Source organism: Ipomoea triloba, chromosome 15 (genome assembly GCF_003576645.1).
Source record: "Ipomoea triloba cultivar NCNSP0323 chromosome 15, ASM357664v1".
NCBI classification, from domain to species: Eukaryota; Viridiplantae; Streptophyta; class Magnoliopsida; order Solanales; family Convolvulaceae; genus Ipomoea; species Ipomoea triloba.
The window spans coordinates 398,113-419,768 of NC_044930.1; the positions used below are offsets into that span (position 1 = coordinate 398,113).

The following is a 21,656-nucleotide window of genomic DNA, read 5'->3' on the forward strand; positions in this document are numbered from 1 at the left end:
TGCAAAGCAAATGGGTTTTTTTCTCCACTAAAGAACACGGTCCACACTCCCACTTTAGGACAAAACTTCTCCTTAAAACTGCTTCTCGTACGAGAAATCAAACATACGATCAATCATGGACAACATATCAGCTCCACCCATGTTCACGACAAACAATTTCTTTGCTCCCATGCTGGTATCCATAGCCGGCATAGTCTCCACCTGCGTAGCCATATTTATATACCATTTCTTGGTAGTCAAGTACTACCGGCGCCGGCGACATGGGGGTCGGGTAAACGGGGATTCCGGCGAGGTCCATTTGGGCGTGGGATTGGACCCGAAATTGCTTGAAACTGTCCCGGTCATGCCGTTCTTGTTAGCCCGAAAACGTGACGATTTTCGGGACGATCAGAGGGAGTGCGTGGTTTGCCTTGGGGAAATGGAGGACGGGGAGACAGTGCGGTTGTTGCCGGATTGTCGGCATGCGTTTCACGTGCCGTGTATAGACCGGTGGTTCGTCGCGCATTCCAACTGTCCCGTTTGCCGCTCTCCGGTGGTTTTTCGCGACGAAAGTGTAAATTCTCCGCCGGAAGGTGACGAAAATAATAGCGACGAAAACAGTGACGATCACGATCACGCCGTTTCGTCTTCTTTGTCGTCGTCGCAAATGCAGTCTTGTGGGCTGCTTCGTCACTGCGCGTCGCTTGTACTGCCGATGGAGCGCCGCGCGTCGCCAAAGAGATTGATAACGGGGTTGAAACGGTCGTTATCTATGGACCAATCTTTCGTTATTGTTGACATGCAAATGGAAACGGAAGATGATGATCGGAGACGGCACTGTTCATCGTCTTCTTCAAAGGAAAGGCTAACGAGGAGCATATCCATACGGCAATTCGACATTGTTCCGTCGAAGTTGGTCGTGTCTTTGTCGTCACGATTACGCATTGGGAGACCAACGCAAATTCTTCCCTACTGAAATTTTTTTTTATAGAAAATTTGCAATCTTAATTTATGATATTAGCTAGCTTTTATGTTAAATAAAACAGTGTCAAATACGGAGTACTAAAACGGGTATGAAATATTACACATTTGATATAATTTGAGAAAATGGAACATGTTGGTTTTATTAATCACCAGAGTAGTCAAACGGCGGGTCAACACTACCAAGAAAATTGAATAAAAGATTGAGAAAAAAGTATTTTATTGCTCTGGGTATAGTATGTGTGAAAAAGCTTAACACTTTTTCAAGGTGCTCTTTGCCTGTTTATACATAAGATAAGGGGCCTAATATAGGTAAACCTAATTTTTCATACATTTAGTGTGGCTCCCCTCCTCGGCCGCCTTACGGACTACCTATAGGCCCCGTTCGATAGTTTGGTTGGATCCCTTGACCATCCGCCCTCATGCTTGTCTTCATCAAGCATCCTTCCCTCTGATTGGCTGATTTGGCGATCTGCCTGCCCGACTGCCTTCTCTCATGTCCCTGTCCGCCTAATTGCCTACACTCGTGTCTTTGTCCCTCATGCTCGGCCTGCCCGTCGACTCTGCCCATCCTCACCTACCTTGTCCGACTGGGTGTATGCCAACGCCCATCAGAACACATTCCTTTTATTCCATCAAATGCAAAATGAATAATGTCTCTTATTATAACAACTTTTAATATACTATCTGACACAACCGATATTGTAAAATTTTCTCTAAAATTTATTAATATCAAAGAAAAAAAAATTATCGTTACAAGTTTTTTTTTTTTTTTTGAAAAATTATCGTTACAAGTTTAATTGAGTAGCTAGATACAACGCGTTTCAAAAATTTATTTTTCAAAAGGGATTAATTGAAATTAAGTTTGATTATTCTTGTTGGAGTGTTAGTAACATTAGTGACAAAAATGGTGGCCCCACTTGTATTGAGAAGACTTGGAAAAGTCAAAGTATTGCCACTATAAGTCTATAATTTGGTCTATTCTTCCAAATTTCCAAAGACTTTGAAAGTCGAAAATATCTTTTTGTTGGTTTTTCTCATGACTTCCTAATAACCCATCACTGTCAAATGTGAAAGAATTTACCAATTCAAGGACGACGACAATTTCTGCGCTATGTGACAAATCATACCACCACTATGTTTGTGTAAAATATAACTTCAAAAAATGACAAAATACTCCTAGCTCAACTTGATGAAAAGAGCATTGTAAAATTACCCAATCGAACTATATTAAAGCCGAACACACGATTATTATAGTTGGGTGAATCTGACAAATAATTGGTAAGTTAAATGAATAAATTATACATTTAGGGCGAAATAACTATGAAGGTTATATGAACCTTACTATATCTATCTTTGTGTCCTCTTAAAAAAATCTATAAACACGCTACCAAAAATAAAACTCCTAAGAAATCAGAGTTGCTTTTAAATAGGACCTGACTAAAATTTAGCTGAATTAATCTTATTTTTTGGAATGGGGATACAAGTGTACTATACAAAAATAAATGAAGAAGCATATTTACCAAGATTGAATCTATTCTTTATGTAAAAGGGCCATGTGCAAGGGTGGGGGGTCCATGTAAATAAAAAAAAAACTAGAAAACGGACTCTACAAAGACTTGGAAACTTTGATTACAATTTTGCATTATTGGACTTTACACCAAGAGAATATTGTATATGGTTTGGTTTTTTGTCCAAAAGGCCCCACCATCTCCAATGGGAAACTTCATATGAACCCAAACTATTCTTTGTTCTTACAACCCCACCTCCCCCCAAGTGGCCAACATTTGTTGCCCCAAAGATGGGTTTATATGTGAAAGTGTGAAACAAACAAGTATAAATGAGTTGTATATATTCCTCAATTCTTTCTATAAAATTTAATTTAATTTAAAGAATTTGAATTTCTTTTATAAATACAGAGTTGATCGGTCTAAAACCGAACCGACAACACATCCAACAACACTCAGGATAAAAAGGGCGCCCTTCGGGGAATGCCTTTTCTTCTCCTTCCATTGGTAGGCGGGGGCGGAGGCGTGGCCGGGTAAATGTCATGTTGTGAGGCTTCACGCAATTCATCTTCCTCCTTTGATGCCCTTCTTGATGATATCCCTTCTCCTCTTTCCATTCCAAACTCATTCTTCGCATCCAAGACAAAGCTTGCATTCCCATTCCTCTTTATTCCTACAAGCTAAAAAATATCGGCAACAAAATATTTAACCCCTCGCCTATAAAAAAAAAAAAACATAAGCAAATAACACCAAGTTCGGATCGAGCCATTACTCTCAACCATCATACTATTTTCTAACTATAATTCAACACCATGCCCCGTCATAAAAGTTAACCCTAAAACTCGAATCTTGAAAATATTTTTTGACAAAAAATAACTAACATGTGACAATGAGGGTGGTGCACATTACTTGTCCAAATAAGAAGAAAAAGAAGATAATTATAGCAATCGGTTATTGTTGAAAAGGATGGCATTAATGGCATAGAAAAATATATGATCATAATTACATTGAACCACTCAAACAGGCATGGGCTGTCACATTTCTGGTGCGTACCTAAACTTCGACCGGGTCGGCTTAATCCTACCCGGCCGGGTCGGACCCGGTGGCCATGCCTACACACGTGTGTATAATGCCAAATGCATGATAACTTTATGACCATATTACATGATTATGATGTATGAATATAGGTGGGGAGCTCCCATCAATGATGGCCTGAAAATGTGTGAGTATATACGTATATGAATATGAATGTGGGTCATCATTATAATGACACATATATACACACATTTACTTATATACATAATGTGACAGTCAATCTCGATATTGAATTGTGTTACACGGAATAACTGTAATAATGGAGAAAGTGAAAAATTGAATGCAGAAATCGAGATGAGACGAACAAGCCCATCTCGATATTGAATTGTGTTAATGAATGACTGTAACTACGAAGAAAAATAAAGAATTTCGAGAAATCACAATCTTATGGGGAATTGAATTGAATGCAGGGAGTACTAACTAACCTTACAACCCAATGAACAAAACTGGAAAGGGTCCAAAAGGCTTCTGCTGCAGATCTCGCAGATGTGAGAAACAGCTTTGCCGCTGCTCTTAGGTTGTGGCCGCTCGTTGAGGAACAAAACTCGTGCACTGTTTATGACATACGTTTGAACTCCGGTGATGTCCAGCACCCTCTGAATCTCAGAAACCCTCACAACATCATGGTACGACGACCTCCTTATCTATGATTCGGGTCACCCGAGTTAATTAAATCCATCAGTATAACAAATTAAAAGATGAGAAAATCAGCATTAGGTGGTGGGATAGGATGGATGGATATAACATCACAACTACCCCTTTCGTTTTTTTTGACACAATGCAAAGAATACTTCCAAAGAAAGAAAAGTGATAAGCTAAGGCATTATATATTTTTTAAATATATAATGACAGCCTTTTACACTGCATTAACAGTGGATTAGAATAGAATAGATTAGATTAGAGTAGATTATAATTAACCTGAATGACTTGATGATCCTTGTGGCGGGAAGAGCGGCAGTAGAAGCAGAAAGCGGCGGCTGCGCCGCCGCAATCCAGGCAGAACATGTTGCATTCGCTCCGGGCGCCGTCGCCGTGGGTGCGGCAGACGGCGAAGAACGCCGTGTTTAGCAGCGGCTCCAGCCACGGTGGGACCAGCATTGTGGCCTGCGCCGATCCACAAATTAAAAAACACACAACACAATGCCAGTGAGTTCAAGAAAATAAATACCCAGAAAAGATAATGATAAAAAGATTAGATTTTTAATAATGGGCATTACCATTACAATGAAATTGAGCTAAAGAGGAAGGGGGGAGATTATGATGATGAAGAAGAAGAAGAAGGGGAGGATTGAAGAGAGAAAAAGAGGGTGTTTTTAGGGGGGGGGGGGGGAGGCCTAACCTAAACAACCAGCAACTTAGAATTTAACAACAAAAACAAATAAGCATTAAACTAATGCTGAAAATGGACGGCTGAGATTGGACGTGGTGGCTGAGGAAGATTGACGGCCGTTGGATTGGATGGTTGGGGGGTGGGGGGTGAGGGGGTATGGGAGGTTGGCTCTTACGCTACTTTGGATCTTCTTTGCGTCTGTGTGTAGGCCAAAGGTCGGCCGCTTGGCTACGTATAAGCTTATGTATGTAAGAGAACGGCACCGTTTTATTCGCGTTTGTGTATCTTTTCATACGTGTCCGCGAATTAATAGCTGCCGTATGGGACCCGCTACATGGTTTCTTGTTGCTAGTGACGAATGAAACGATGATTTCTTGAATTTCCCCAACTGCCCTTTCTTTTCCTATTTATTGCGATTATGCCCTCCTTACAATCTCCTTGTGCAATTAATCATGATTTTTCTGCCTTATTAGAATTTAGAAAGTAGAAACTATCCTAAGAAAAATTACGTGGTAGTCTTTGATTTTAAGGTTATTTATTTATATTTAATGTTATAAGCTTGTCTCTTAAGTCTCAAACAAACAAATTTATAATAATTTCTATTTTTATAAAATGTCAAAATAAAAAATTGTGCTTACTTCAATTTCATATATTTTTAAACATATTGACGGGGTAATTGGGGTACGATAAGCCCAATGGGCTTGACATCTTAAGGTAAGTCCAGTTGTAACACGCACGAAGATTCGGTCTAGCATGACCGAGTCCATCAATGTTGGTGAGGAGCGTCATTACACTTGAAAAGCATAGAAAGTCAATTTGATTACTGGAAAAATTAGAAAAGCGCTTAGTTGTTCATCATTTGTTTAATATAAACAACTTGGAAAGTTAATGATGAGAGAACAATCAATCATCTGATCTTGTGTTGAACTCAGCTACTTCAACAAACGTTTTACTATGTGTCTTTCTTTTTTTTTCTTTTAATTTTTTAGTGTTAATTAACATTAATATTTAATACCATGCACCACGTATATTTTATGACCCAAGAAATACAATTTTTTTAATATAAATAGGCGGCATGTCATGTTAGAAGATACATATTAAACTCCAATCATTAAAATTTTCTTTGAAAATATAAATAAATAGATAGTTTAGATAGTGTATCATGTCAGAAGATGCATTTTTAATCCCAACATGATTTAAATTAAAAGTTGTTAATTAGTATATTAGATTAGATAATGGTATGACTATATATATACTCCATATATTTTAAACAATCTAATAGGTGAAACACGATTCTTGCTAACACCCTCTTAGTTGAGTCTATCACACAATGTCTTTCTAGTGCAATTTACCTCTCCCGCGTGGTTTGTGAGTTATCACATATGTACATTTACGTAGTATACGCCTTCAGAGAATGGCTACAATCACTAACATATATATCCCCATTATGCCCCTTTATTGACAATTAGTCACTAAGCATAGAGTTGAGACTGGCCTAGAGAGTAATTAAGTAATACTTGTATTATATTATACTTAGAATAAGATCACGAATCCTATACGGATTAAATTTTAACAATTTGTACATAAATTTATCAATCAACAGATATCATATCCTTAAATAAGTTTCGTGGAAAACTCATGAAGAATTAAAATGGTTTCTTTTTAAACGGCAATTCCGCTCCAATGATCAAAAGTAGCTTTAGAACTATAATAATGTTTTGCTACCTCAAGTAAAGTTGTTATCAACGGCTTTTGAGGCATGATAATTGAGTGGATTATATATATTATATATACACTCCAATAATTCATTAGTTTATCCATTTTAATTAATTAAAATGTAAGCAATTGGATAGCAAAATAAAATACATAAAAAATGAAGAATAATGGCGTGATTTAGAGGGATTGTTATTATTGAAGTCAGAAGGATTTCTGACAAGGTACACTGTATCCTTAAACGACCACTACTTTTACTACCAAATATGCAGAAGAAACATGGGGAGAATGTGAGAGATCCAAGAAAGGCAAGATTAAAACTTTTTTGGGTTTTTCTTTTTCTTTTCTTTTCTGAGTAAATCATTCTCAAAAGCATAAACGCCCCCGTGATACAAGGGGTGAAACAGAAAGTTCATTTTTGCAGGTTTTTGGGTTCATTGACGTCCGCTGATTATGTCATGACCCTTCTTTTACACCCCTAATCGGGGCGTTCTCATATCCAGTAATCATATTATTCATAATCGCAATTAAGAAAAAAAATTAACTTCGCGTTAATTATAACATTCAATACCTCTACTACATATGTTAGACTAATCCCCTAAACCCCACATGAACAGCTCAGTTGGTCACAGGAATGAAGTTTGCGAAGAAGGGCCATAAATCCAATTTCATGTGGGAACAACCTCTCAAAGTGAGGGAGACTCATTGGATGCAGTAAGCAAAGATCCAGCCCTCTATGTACAACTAAGTTACCATGCTTTTCATCCTTTCAAATACTCTGTCGAGTCGAGCCATTGGAGTTGGGGATTTGACCTTTTGAAATGAAAGACTAATCCCTTAGACCGAAAATTTGACTCAACCTTCCAATTACATTAACATCTCATTTATCATCTTATGAAATGGTTGAAGATGCTTAAACTAAATTTGGTTTAACTAATATATATTTTTTCTAAATATAGTAAGACCAACGAGTGGAAGTACCAGACTACTACCAAGTACCAACCGCTTGACGTGAAAAATATGCCAACCATGCCGTAACCTAGGGGGATACGGAGTATACTTTATTACCGTATACGTACCAAAACCAGTTGAGAACGGTAATAGGCATTAAAGAAACCAATTTAGAGTACTCCTTATTCAATGGTAACATACAAAATATCAACTGACTGGTCTTGTCACCCCTAAACCAATCATTGTTCTATAAACTATGGTACACACTGCTGTGTGGACCATAAATAAAAATTACATTTTTAATATACTAAAAGTATATTATTTGTGTTATTGAAAGAATATTATTTTACATATTATTAAATAATGTACATTGTATTACAAATAATATACTTTTAGTATATTAAAAATGTAACCTATATTCATGGTCCCTAGCCCAAGTTATTCATAACTAACCAGCTCAAACCAAGAAGTGCATTAGGCAGCCCTCACAGAAAGCTGAACTTAGAATCTTAAAGTTACCCAATCAACTGCCCAACCAAATCGGTTGGGAGTTGCTCCCACAAAATATCAACTCTACATCCTAATAATAGTTTAAACTTTTAATTAACAAATGCTGAGTCAGTAAACAGATTGTTAATGCAACTATTACAAAATTGGAGTATTACTTCTAAACCCTATGGGCACAACTAGGGTTGAATATTAAATGTACTTTCTTCATTACCTTATACTCTGTATAATACATGGCTGCATAATTGATTATGAAGACTTGACAAGCACTCCATTTGCTTGAAAAGTGGTTAGGGTACCTTAATAATGTTGTAAAAAGAAGTCGAGCAAGGCTGGCAAACATCCAAATGCACGTGCACCTTTCAATGTTAATACGTATCCGTGAGCCTAAAAAGTATTAGTGCACTAACTATATTTATTCATGTCTTAATGGATCATGTTAGCTTATGATCTGTAATCCAGAAATGTGATCTCCAACTCCACTACATGTGGAGCATCACATGGCAACTCTCTTTCTCCCTTTTCATGAATGGAAACTTCTTTACCAAAAATCAGATTGCATATTCATATCACTAAATCTTTCCTTCCATATATCCTTATTGTATTCCAAGTGCTACAACCTTTTACAGTATCATACAGCTAATCTGTTTCCGGCTTTCCGCCAAATCTAAAGGAAGAAATTAAGTCTAGGCAAGGTCTTTTATGAGTAAGAGTCAAACTCTAAGGTGCAACCCAGAAGTTATCTCACCGTAGTAGAGATATGTGTGTGTGTGTGTGTATATATATATATATATATATATGCTATATGCTAAATGCTAAAAAGGGGAAAATGACAGTCTACCTATAACTGAATATTTCCTCCTTCCTTCCAAGAATACTAAATGAGCAAGCCAGCAAAGACAAAATATTAGGAGAAAAGGAGAAACCAACCAAGCAATAAAAACGAAAGCAAGTATATATCACGAAATGTCTTGGCTTTCTAGACCTTCCTCTTTCAAGCTATCAAGTTCTTTCTCCCACTTCAATCCAAACATTTGACGGCCAAATGGAACGATTAAATTGTACCGGAAAACCTGCAGAAAAATTCCACTCCAGTTCAATTAACCAAGAAGCACATATTCAACCTCATATCAATAAAAGGCAGCATTACAAGTATTCATCATGTTACACAATCTGACCTCCAGATGGTTGATATCAAATTCAGTTCGCAACTGGAAAATAAATGTAAGGTAAACGCACGCATCATCATTATTTTTAAAGGTGGGAACCAATGCTCAACATCCCGCTTTATGTAGAGTATCATATGCGAAGAAAGGTGTATGAAACATTACTTCTATAGTTGTACTTTCATATTAATGTAGGGAATGTATGGGCAAAAAAGTGTGGTCCTGGCTGCAACTTTGCATTTAGACGTGTAAACTGACCTTTATGCATTTCTTATTAGCTGTAGAAAGTGGATACAGCTCTGAAGATTCAAGTATCATTTCATATGCCCAATACCTTTCTTCCCATCACCCCATATGATGCAAAACTAGAACCAACAAGGTATTGGCCATATGAAACAATACCTAAATCTTCAGAGCTGTATCCACTTTCTGCAGCTAATGATAAATGCAAAAAGGTTTGTTTACATGTTTTAATGCAAAGTTGCAGGATCGCAGCCAGAACAGCAAACTGGCAAAGCAGACTCCAATGTGAAAGGTCTCTTACCTTGTCATTTATGTCACGCATCTGCAACTTCAAAGCCTCTGAATACTCGACCCATTTAGCATCATTACCACTACTTCTGTATCCCCATGCTTTCTTCAGGCTTGATCTCCACACTGCAACTTTATCCCTTATCTCTTTGTTCAATTCAACCCATTCTGGAGCACACTTATTCCGCGAGAGAATCCGGTATAAGGTGTCCTCAGCATGGGGATTGCTGCTGAGGTCCAACGGCTTTCCTTTCCCTGGCAAATTCTCAAATTGTCCCTGCTCCATTGAATGCCATATTCGTTGCTCAACAACATTTATAATGTCAGTCTCTGACCTGCAGCCCACAATCATCACCAGACAATAATTCAATATCACATTTACAAAATGGCAACACTTCTGGTAGCTACCAGTAAACCTTGACAATATCAAAATCAGATATGTAAGATGATAAGATTCCCTCAGACAATATCACCATAATTCAGCTAGATTAAATACTAATAGCTAGGATTTAGGATCAATCGCAACCGGCAAAACGTTAATTTTGAAGAAACAGGACCGATAATGGCTCTTAATCACATGAATATTACAATCATGAAGTTAATTTAGAAGATAAAGTTTTGGAAATGGATGGAGCGGAGTTTACCTAACGGCGTTACGCCGGCCACGGAATTCAGGAGGAAGTTTACGGTCGTTAACGGCGTCGACTACAGCGGAGAGACGATCCGTCAGCTTCTTAGTCGACTTCTGCGACGACGCCGTCTCAGCGGAATCCGATTCCGAAGGATAAGATGAAGAAGATGCTAATCTGGGTCTTGAGAGGCCGTGGCCGGAAGTTTCGAAGGCCGCTATTGCTCTCGTCAATCGCGCTGCCATGGCGTCGAGCTGGGAATACCGAACTTGGGCTTGTGGCGGTTGGGCCTAAGACATTCATGGATATTACTGGTTGCCATGACCGACTTGCGTGGCTAGTTGTGGACCGCCAGTCTTAATTGGAAAACAAAACTTTTTTTTTTAATTGGGTGTAAAAAATTACACTCCAACCCTTCAAAAATTACAAATAAGTTTTTTTAAATCGTAAAGGAGGGGGGACCCCTGGGGAGTGACGTCTAGTCAGACTCCACCACTCTTCTCACGCAAGAAACATGCGCCAAATCATCGAAGAACGCATCCTCGCTCAACCTCGGGCAGTCAGCAAAAGTCACAACCTCCTCGCGATACATAGCTCCTCCAACCGCTAGACGATCGGCCACCTTATTCTGCTCTCGATATATCGCTTTGAACGAGATTCTCCACTCCTTGTCGATCCATCCTTTAATCCTAATAATATAGTCTCTGACCGGTCCATGCCCCGGCGAACCCTCCCGAATCCATTGAATCACGTTCCTTGCGTCCGACTGCACCTCCATGTCGCGAACACCACTCTGCCACGCCCACCTAAGGCCTTCCTCCATGGCTTCCGCTTCTACCCAAGCAGGGTCCTTACATGTGGTACCACGAAGAAAACCCGCCATCCATTCACCGTCTCTATTACGCATGACCCCCCCCCCTATGCCGGCTCTATTGATGCTTGGTTTCACGCTCCCGTCGACATTGAGCGTGACCTGATGATCCGCAGAAGCATCCCACCTTAGACGCATAGTCCTGAATCTTGCCGCCCTGTTCATATTGCTATCGTGACGAGAGAAGACCCGAGTAATTTCCTCTTCAGCTTCTCTGATCCGGTTGATCTTGTGTTGGATATCACTCTCGCGTTCGTTGAACACTCTGTCACACCTCCATTTCCACAACCACCATACAATGATAGCAAACCGTGTAAGCCAGTCTACGCCATCTATCTCGTCTTTCCCATGGGTTATATTAACCGTGATCCATTGCTGAACGCTAGACTGCCTCCATCTGCTTCGTTGTTCAGTGGATGTGAACGCCTCCCACACCTGCTTGGCTGCTGTGCAGTGTCGTAGAATGTGATGGGTGGATTCCCGAGTTCCAGAACAACAGTCGCAGCTATCGTCCACAGCAAGACCGCGTCGTTTACATTCCCCATTTCCCATAATCCGATCGTGAGTAGCAGTCCATAGGAACGTCTTGAGCTTGCTAGGCACCTTTAGTTTCCACAACTTCCTCCATACGCCTTCCTGCATGTCATCCAAGAAATCATGACTTAGCGCGTGGGCAGACGTAATAGAGAACTTACCTGACGCTTCCCGGCTCTAGTACCGCTCGTCGTCGTCCTCCCCCTCTTGTAGCTTGAAATTCTGCAGGCGTGTCTTGACTTGATCAGGGAGTTGCACCAAACACTCCCACTTCCAGCCCCTATCTTGCTCCCAGTAGTCGGACACCCGCCCTTGCCCCTGACTATCTGATGCATGATCAGGGACAGTAATAGAAAGGGGTTCATCTAGGATCCACGCATCGCTCCAGAACTGTGTGCTTGTTCCGTTCCTAACGTGGTGGCGAATTCCTTTCCAGACTATGGGTAAAGCCGCAACAATACCTCTCCACGCATTCGAGCAGTTTGGCTTTGCACGTATCACCTCAATGCCCGTCCTTCCTTGACCATATTTACTCATGAAGGCTTTGACCCATAGACTTTCTTTATTGGTCGCGATTTGCCATCCCAACTTTGCCATAAACGCCATGTTCATGTCCTTTGCCGCTCTAATTCCTAGTCCTCCAAGATGCTTTGGTTTTGTAACCGTTCCCTAGCTAACCAAGTGGCACTTCCTTGTTTCCTGGGACCCACCCCATATAAACCTGCGGATTCTCCGGTCAATCTCCTCCCATACTCCAGCCGGCATTAGAATCGTCTGCATTCCATAGTACGGGATTGTTTGGAGTACCGATTGAGCTAGAACTTGTCTCCCCGCTAGAGTTAAGAATTTTGTCTTCCAACCATTTAATCTGTCATCCATCCTATCTAGCATCGGGCCAAAAAGATTGTTTGTAACTCTTCCGTGAAAAGTTGGGACTCCCAAGTATTTACCAAGATTAGTAGTCATGGGTATACCCGCCATGGCTCCTATCCGTTGAGCATTCTCTTCCTCCACATTTTTAGAAAAGAAAATTTGAGATTTACTCAAACTTACTTTTTGCCCCGAGGCCTGGCTAAATCTTTCTAGGCATTCGGAGATAGTGGTTATCTGATCCTGCGAAGCTTCAGCAAACAAAACAAGATCATCAGCGAAAAAAAGATGGGTAAGGAGAGGACCATACCTTGAAAGGCGAATGCCTTTCCAACTGCCTTTGTTCACTTCCTTCTTAATGGTATGACTCAATCTTTCCATACACAAGACAAAAAGGTAAGGTGATATAGAGTCTCCCTGCCGTATCCCCCTGGTAGGCGTGATCTGGTCAAGATGATTACCGTTCCATAACACATTCATTCTGGGGGACTCCACGCAGGCCATGATATTACGCACCCACACAGGTGACATTCCAACATCTTTGAGGGTATCTCGGATGAAGTCCCAGTTGAGCCTATCGTAGGCTTTCTCGAGGTCGATTTTAAGAACCATAAAACCTTTGTGACCTTGTCTATTTCGCATGGAATGCATGACTTCTTGGTATAGCAAAATATTATCCGTGATTTGCCGACCTGACACAAAACTACTTTGCTCCTGTCCAATTAATTTTCTCAGAGTGGGCTTTAACCGGTTAGTCATGGCTTTTGTAATGATTTTGTAAATAACATTACAGAGACTAATCGGACGGTATTGACTAGGATTGGTGGGGCAGCTATTCTTTGGGATGAGGACAATCCATGTATTGTTCATACCCTCTTCCATCACCCCTGTCTGTAGGAACATGTCAGCTTGCCTGAACACCGATACCCCAACCACTGACCAAGCTTTCTGATAAAACATGGCATGAAAACCGTCCGGGCCTGGGGCTTTAAGCGGTCCCATATCGAAAAGGGCTGTTCTGATTTCATCTACCGAAAAAGTCGCATTGAACGACTCCCATTCATCCTCACCAAGAGACGGAAACAGACCATGGGGAACCTGAGTGACATCCGCTTCTACGTCCTTAGTGAAAATGCCAGTAAAATATTCCTGAATAGCAGCTTGGATTTGGTGGGCGTCCGTCATGGGATTACCCTCTTTGTCCAAGAAATTGTAACCCCCTTGCTTAGCCTTTTTGCTCCTCGTTGCGGCGTGGTAGAACTTGGTATTGCGGTCGCCTGACTCAATCCACTCCTCTCTAGCTCTTTGGAACCAGAAGATTTCCTCCTGATGAAGAACATCTTCTAATTCTTTCCGAAGCTTCCGTTCCAGCGTAACCAGCCCCGCATGCCGTGTCTGACACAAGCGTTTCTGAATACCTTCCAAACGTCTCAGCAGCCTATCCTTCTTATAGTGAATATTACCAAAAACTGTTTTATTCCATACTTTAAGCTTGTCTGCCATCGTATCCTTATTATGCCAAACCGATGCTTCCGCATCCCAACTTTAGCTTTTGATTGGCATGAATGACAGTAAATTATTGAATTCTTGTCCTTTAAAAAGAGGTTGGGAGTTCAAACTCCTTGTATAGAAAAATTAATTACGAATGAGAATTAATCTGAGTATAGTACGAACTTAAAGATACTTCATATAGTTAAAGTCTACTCACTCAACCAAAAAAAAAAAAAAAACATAATAACCAACTAAATAAAGATCAACTCACAAAAAATCAAATTAGAAATCTTATAATTATCAAGTTAACTATTTAACCAAGTTGCAAGATGTTACTCGTTATTACGTATAATGCATTTATTGATAATTTCTTAGACCTTATAGGCTTGTACATTGGTCACCAAGGATTTTTTTTTTTACCAAAAACATTTGAAGCAATAAAGACGTCAAATGCCAAAAACTGAATAAAGTGCACGAAATTTCAATATGTAAATAAGGTCTATACCACACAAAAATAGGGCAATATAACACATTCTCATCTATAAAGTAATACACTCTCATCATAGAACACCAAATACAATGATCATTGAGAAAATTCCTGCCAGAGACGTGTTAACTTAGAGTAGCCCCGCAGTCTTCAAAGCAGCCTCAAATTCTGTATCACTTTGCCAAGATGTCACCTGCAATCAATATAAAAGGCATAATAAGATATAACTTGAAAATTATCCACCGTAGAAAACATTACAACTATCCGAGGTAACAAAATGTACCTCGGCCACGGGACTATTGAAGTGGTTCTCAATTTTCGACATCAGCATGGTGTCTGTATCGTTGCAAAGCAGGTTGAACACAGCACCTGTGTTATGACAAAGAGAGGTGTCAACATTTTTTTGGTACATAATAAACTAAGCCTTGGGTAATAAAACTAATACTTAAGCAGTTCAATTATCATATTATCTTTAAACAATCAAAATAGAGATTACCTTTGCGGCCAAAACGTCCTGCTCTGCCAATCCGATGCAAGTATACCTCATAATCTGGATCTGACCAATGGCCATATTGCACCGGAAGATCATAATTCACAACCAAATTGACCTAAAAAACCAATTTAAACTGGTTAGGTTTGTGATGGCATCAAATGATAGGGATAAGAGTACTGAGAAAGAAGGTTATACATACCTGTGATTGGTCAAATCCCCGAGCAAGAAGATCCGTTGATATAAGAACTTGTGTAAGACCTTCCTTGAACTCCTTGATAATTTTATCTCTGTCTTCTTGCTTCAAAGCACCTTGAATTGTTGTTACCTCATAGCCATAGTCAACAAGAGATTTATGCAACATATGAGCACTGTTTCTGGTACGAACAAAGATAATTGTCTGCCCTACTTTTTGTGCCAATTCAAGTATTTTGTCCTTAATCACCATGACTTTTGAAAGTTCATCAGGGCATTGCACCTTATACTGCTTCACAGACTCCAGTGAAAGTTCTTCCTTCTTTACAAAGAGCTGATTGTAATCTTTTACAAAGAGGTCTTTAACAATTTTCGTCACAAAACCCTTGACAGTTTCATTGAAGGTTGCAGAAAACAGGAGCACCTGGTATTATGTGACCATAATATAATGTTATCGTGTAAGCCATATTAATAGCGAGAGTTCCATAGAGGGACAATATCACATAGAATTATATGTTGATAAAAAAGTTTATGCAGCTGAACAGCTCTTTTACCTGTAAAATATTATACCTATAAAGTAGCTTTCTTTTTTTTTTTTTTTTTGAAACACACACTTGGAAATAACTATAGGGTATCTAAACAAAAAGAACTACTTGATTCTTAACACATTAGAAATTAAACTTCATGTTAGAATAATCTGATCACTAACCTGGCAATCAGCTTTGCCTCTGACAATAGCCTTCATTATTTTTATGGAGTCATCCTGAAAGCCACTCTGCATTGTTGGAGATATCAAGATGTTAGTTGCCATTGTTTTGAAAACCAATCATTGGTGAACACATACAACACATTGAAATCCTCAACAAGAATTCAATTTGAACTCTAGCTAAATCAATTTAATCACCAGAGCAGAAGTAATTCATGCATGCCAGGCATTGCCAGCTTTTATCATTTTGGTTGGTAATTCTGGTAATTCAATTTACTAAATCAAGAAATTGGCTCCTCAGACATCTGGCCATCTGGGGTCTCTTACCCTTCTACAATGCAATGGTCAAATGAACAACTTCACCAAAACTTTTGCCGGCATATAACTTGAGTACAAAGTATAAACTAAAAAGCACTGTCTGCGGATGTTTCTCACAGAAAATACATTTACCTCTGCTAACATGTGGTCTGCCTCATCAAACACAAGAATCTTCATACAACTTGTGCCCAGCTTCTTTGCTATGACCCACTTATTTATGGTTCCAGGGGTACCAATTATAACTTGAGCTGTAACAGGAGGTCGTTTATTTATTGGAATATAGTTGGCAGCATCTGCTGGTATTGCCAATTCTGATGTTATACCAGTATACTTCCCCATCTTCAACAGAACTTCCATATTCTGCAAGTATCCATTAACTGAATCAAAGTCTAAATCACTTGCTAACTTCTTATATTGTAATCTGTATAGTAATATAGATCCGAGCATTATTGAGCTAATTTTCATTTCAATTATTAGCTGAAAATAATCTACTAAACAGTGATATATAAACATTAGTCCATGACAAGTCAACAAGGCTTGCAAACAGTCACACATGACCCACCTGAATGGCGAGTTCTCTAGTGGGACAAATACAGAGAGCCTGAGGGGCAGCGAGCTTCGGATCAACTCGGCTCAACATTCCAAGCACAAAGCACGTCGTCTTACCGGATCCATTGTGAGCCTGAGCAATCAGATTCTTATTCGGCGGAGTGAGTATCATAGGCAGACTGATTTCCTGAATTTTACTCGGCCTCTCAAACTTCATCTCTACATATAATCCCTTCAGCAACTCCGGAGTCAAGTTCAAGTCCTCGAACCTTTTGGCAGATTTATACAAAGTATCCCCAGATGTAACCTAATGTGCAAACAACAACTAATTAAATCCTAGCCTTGAGCTCAGAACCGCAAACAATTACTAGCAATTAAGCACAAACACTAGTAGAGAAAGAGGGGAAAAGTGCGTACAGCTTCGATACTGGCGTCGTCGGGGTCAGAGAGGGTTTTGTATACACTTTTGGACTCATCCATGGCTAGAGAGTCCATTTTAAGTTCGGAGTTGAGTTTCACATCGGAGGTGGATGATGCCTCCGCTTCCTCCGTCTCGTCTGCTACGTCGGCCCAACTCTTACTCAGCTGAGGTTTCATCTCCTCCTCCATCGCCGAGGCGGCGACGGAAGTACTGTCGTCGGCCATTGGAACTCGAGATCTTCGGTCTTCCTATAGTCTCCTCTAGAGAGATCAGTAGCTTATGATGTAAGCTAAGAATGGCGACTCTTGTTCAAGGTAGACCTCAAGAGAGAGAATATTGAAAATTTATTGACTGGCCCATTTAGTATAAGCCCAAGCCTAATCCAATACCTGAGCCCAAACAAAGAATGGCGACTCTTGTTCAAGGTAAATTTGTTTGGGCTTAGTCCAAACAAAGCATTCAACTATTCGAAGGCTTAGTTCAGAAATGATGGTCTAATAAGTAGAGCATAATTATTGTACTAGAACGTCATAATTTTAATCTTTGATAACATTTTTTTAGTCGAGTTTATGATTTTTTAATGTGGTTTATTTATATTACACATGAGTAAATTTTACCCAAGATATATCATATTGTGGATTTGTGGGGCTTCTCAATTAATCACCCAAAACAAAGAACAATTGAGTTGTACGTAACATGAAGTCATAATTAAGGTGGTGTGTGTTCTTAATTAATTATTATTGTGGGGTGTTGATCACGAATCTCTTACATTCTACTTGTGCAGAATTATGGGACAAGAAACCACTTTATTTGGCCCATCGTCCCATCCATTTATGATTTATGAATTAACAAAACAATTCAAAGATGTTCTAAAGTTGAAAGCAATGTTGTGTGTGTTTATCTATAACTTTATGATTTGATATATGATATTTATATATATCCATCCTGACAAGTTGCAATCATCAATAATCTAAACTAATTAAAGACATGTTTTTAGAGTTAGTTCACTTTCACAATCTCAGATGATAATTACCATTTGTCTTGGTCATTGTATTATGAATGTAAAGTATCACCCAATATTATTAAAATATGATAATTTAACGTATTTTTAAAGTTATTTTCGAACTCCATTTGATTAAACTTAATAGTAGTTTTAAAAGTTAAATATTGACTTGCAAATCATTCATGATGAATTAGTAGTACACTAGTACTAAAAAAAATTAGCTTTGACAACTAATAAGAATCCGCAAGTTCAAACCTACCAAACTTGAGATACACATATATACCTCAAAACAAGCACTTCAATGCTGCATGTTTTTCGTGGACAAAAAACATATATAGTGGGATGACACAAGAAAAAGGGAAGTTAATGGCATCATGTGATGGATAGGAGCCATTAATATTTGGTGACTTTATTTTAGTGTTTTGTGTGCGATCATCAATTATATTTTGAAGATGAGTGAATACGATAAATTACGAGATACGGAGTATTTCTTAACTTATTTACAAGTATGTCATTAAATACGTTAATAGCATCTGCTAACAAAATATAATTTATCGACTTATTTTGGATTTATTGACAAATTAAGATATACAGAGTATGTCATTTAATCTATTTATCTTGCATTGTATGCATGTCTACATGTGTGTAGTACTGTTAATGTGGGTCATCTGGATGAGATCACTAAATGAGCGGGCGTAAAAATGCTAATATAGTATGCCCTGTCAACTAAATAAATAAGATTTAATTAAAACTAATTTTAGAACTAATAATTTAAATAATTTAAATAAACAGTAATGCAAAATTTCAAAGTTAATAATTAGTTTGAATAATTTAAAACCAAATTGTTATAAGTTTAAAAACTCAAAAAATGATACAATTTAAATAAAATTGATCTTTTATTACTATAGTAATTGATATTATTATTATTATTATTATTATTATTATTATTATTATTATTAAAAGTTGTATTGAATAAACAATTGTATTAGCCTATGTAAAGCCATAAAGGTTGTCGCTGTTTGGAGGGAGACTACTTTGAACCATGTTTGTTTGATTTGATTACATTAAACGCTTCAAAGTGTTCATATTAAGGCAACCTCAATACTATTAAAAAAAAACGGAGTAATAATAAATGGACAATAAAAAGGCACCTCAAAGTAATAAAAATTGATCCGACAATAAATTACTGTACTGCCTGCACTGTATCCTACCCCCATGGACCATTGTCCAACCAAACCATGGCCCCATTCCCCACTCCTTTTAGTCGCCGTTCCTTTTTAGGTGAATTGCACCCATTTATCTGCAGTTATCGGTTATATAAGAAAAGGGTACAACATGAATCAAGTTGGTTGGATATTTTATTTGATAGTTATAAAATTTAAAATTTAGCTTTATGTTGAAGTGGTTTATTAATTTTCATAAGTCGGTCATTTAGAAATAAATTATGTTAATTTATTCAATTGGAATCATAATATTTACTGAGCGTTTGGTGATTCAAACTGAAAAGTGATTTGCTAATGGCTATTCAAATGATTAAGTCAGAAAGTAATGTTGAAGTTCGTATCTTGTTAGAGTTATTCTAAAGCCTCGGAAGACATATTGTATTTGCTATCTTGATTATATTATACAGATGGAAGATAATAGATGTATAATTCGACAAAGTCTAGTTTTCAACTTTCAGATAAATTTCATTAATGTGTAATACTCTCAATTATACAGATAAAATATTACCAGCAAAGCGACAAGTTAACGGAAATGATTTTTTTTTTAGTAAACCCACGAGGTGTTCTGGATTTTTTTTCTGTCCATTTAATAATTTGAGTCCACTCGATTAATCTCTATTCGTTCTGGAGGCACAGGAGCTGGTCCAAGTAATTATCTTCTCATTTTATATAATTTGGTTATATTAAAAAAAGTTACTCCGTATATTTGAAAAAGGTTACTAGTAATTTTATAGTCACACCTTAATCAGCTTTGCATTAGCGTCTATCCGCATCCTTTCTCTCGCCTCATTCCTGTCTATTTGCGTACATATCTTCGTGTTCATGCCGTTATATGCATCTCAATTCCGTAGTTCTCTTGCTCTCTCTATATACATACTAATACTATTACTGCTGCGACTGAATTATAATCGCCAGATCTTCTTTATTCACGACTATCTTCATTTTTGCGTTAATTCTTAAAATTCTTTTGCTCAAATCCGTGTATTTTTAGAGATACGTTAGTTATATACAGAGAGGACGTAGGTAAGGAGTTGTTGGGTGATTTGGATGGCAGTGATGGCTGTCCCGGAGCCCTTGATGATGCTGGTGGTGATGGCGGCGGCCGCCACACTAATTACAGCTGCGAATGGTGTCTCCGGGACATTTCCGAGGAGTGTAATGACTTTAGAAAGGGCATTTCCGGCGAACCAGAAGGTGGAATTAGAGGAGCTTAGGGCTCGGGACCGATTAAGGCACGCCCGGCTCTTGCAGAATTTCGCAGGTGGCATCGCTAATTTTCCGGTTATCGGTTCGTCGGACCCGTATTTAGTAGGGTAATTTCATTAAATACTTGTAGACAAGTGTAAATGATGCTTCCTTTTATTATTATTTTTTTAAACTTCATTTGATGTTACTTTGGTTTGCTCTAGGCTCTAGCTGAATTCATGGGTAGTAATAAGGTGAATTTGGGAATGTTTGCCTCTTTTTGATGATCTGTAGCAGTTCTTTCCATAAATTCCAGTTCCATGATTTTTTAGTCATTTGATGTGTTGTGAATTGAGGGAAATTTATGGTTTTTAGTTTAGTGAGCTACTGTAGCGAGAAAAATTGTTTTGATTAGAAGGTCTAGACTTCATGATTCAGCTATAGATGTTGAGTAAATAATCATGAATAACGATACGGAGTTCAAGATTCACATGTCTTATTTTACACTGATTCAGCAAAGCATGTTGTTATGATGTTTATCTGTTAACCATTTGTTTTGTTGCAATCTCTCTTTTAGTGAGATTCATTGCCTTAATGCTTTATGAATGGGTTTATTCTATTTGTGTTGCTAACTTGATATACCAAAGTTATTGATCTAAATTTGCAAGCACTCTTCCTACTCAGCAGTGTGTTGATGTTTTTGGTGTATGCTTGTAGGCTTTATTTCACAAGGATAAAATTGGGGTCTCCACCAAGAGAATTCAATGTGCAGATCGATACTGGAAGTGATATCCTATGGGTTACTTGCAGTTCCTGCAATAACTGTCCTAGGACTAGTGGTCTTGGGGTAAAAAAAAACTATACTCCTTTCCTCTCTCTCTCTCTCTCTCCCCCCCCCCCCCCCCCCCCCCCCCCCCCCCCCC

At 38.5% G+C, this 21,656-nt stretch overlaps 5 protein-coding genes across 6 annotated transcripts in view; 2 read left to right on the forward strand and 3 right to left on the reverse strand.

Annotated features, from left to right (window-relative positions):
• LOC116007502 (RING-H2 finger protein ATL51-like) lies at positions 1-1,227 on the forward strand. The gene has a single exon (XM_031248206.1). The coding sequence runs from the start codon at positions 116-118 to the stop codon at positions 953-955; it is 840 nt and encodes a 279-aa protein (XP_031104066.1). The 5' UTR covers positions 1-115; the 3' UTR covers positions 956-1,227.
• Positions 1,228-2,579: 1,352 nt separating this feature from the next.
• LOC116007175 lies at positions 2,580-4,905 on the reverse strand. Its single transcript, XM_031247782.1, has 4 exons — positions 4,781-4,905; positions 4,482-4,667; positions 3,989-4,207; positions 2,580-3,148 (listed from the first exon to the last, which is right to left on the reverse strand). Exons 1-4 carry the CDS (start codon positions 4,781-4,783, stop codon positions 2,924-2,926), a joined length of 633 nt encoding a protein of 210 aa, XP_031103642.1. The 5' UTR covers positions 4,784-4,905; the 3' UTR covers positions 2,580-2,923.
• Positions 4,906-8,631: 3,726 nt separating this feature from the next.
• Positions 8,632-10,661, reverse strand: LOC116006236 (dnaJ homolog subfamily C member 28-like). The gene is made up of 3 exons (XM_031246535.1): positions 10,406-10,661; positions 9,775-10,096; positions 8,632-9,137 (listed from the first exon to the last, which is right to left on the reverse strand). The coding sequence occupies exons 1-3, from the start codon at positions 10,633-10,635 to the stop codon at positions 9,024-9,026; spliced, it is 666 nt and encodes a 221-aa protein (XP_031102395.1). The 5' UTR covers positions 10,636-10,661; the 3' UTR covers positions 8,632-9,023.
• A 3,946-nt stretch (positions 10,662-14,607) lies between these two features.
• Positions 14,608-17,609, reverse strand: LOC116007277 (DEAD-box ATP-dependent RNA helicase 38). Its single transcript, XM_031247911.1, has 8 exons — positions 17,319-17,609; positions 16,915-17,208; positions 16,485-16,712; positions 16,038-16,103; positions 15,336-15,752; positions 15,140-15,251; positions 14,927-15,012; positions 14,608-14,836 (listed from the first exon to the last, which is right to left on the reverse strand). The coding sequence occupies exons 1-8, from the start codon at positions 17,544-17,546 to the stop codon at positions 14,774-14,776; spliced, it is 1,494 nt and encodes a 497-aa protein (XP_031103771.1). The 5' UTR covers positions 17,547-17,609; the 3' UTR covers positions 14,608-14,773.
• Positions 17,610-20,296: 2,687 nt separating this feature from the next.
• The window catches only part of LOC116006946 (aspartic proteinase-like protein 2), a 6,419-nt gene continuing 5,059 nt past the window's right edge, over positions 20,297-21,656 (forward strand). For both annotated transcript variants that reach the window (XM_031247479.1, XM_031247480.1), the window contains exons 1-2: positions 20,297-20,861; positions 21,451-21,580. In XM_031247479.1, the coding sequence (XP_031103339.1) occupies positions 20,596-20,861; positions 21,451-21,580 (396 nt within the window). In that variant the 5' untranslated portion in view covers positions 20,297-20,595. The remainder of the gene's footprint in view (positions 20,862-21,450; positions 21,581-21,656) is intronic.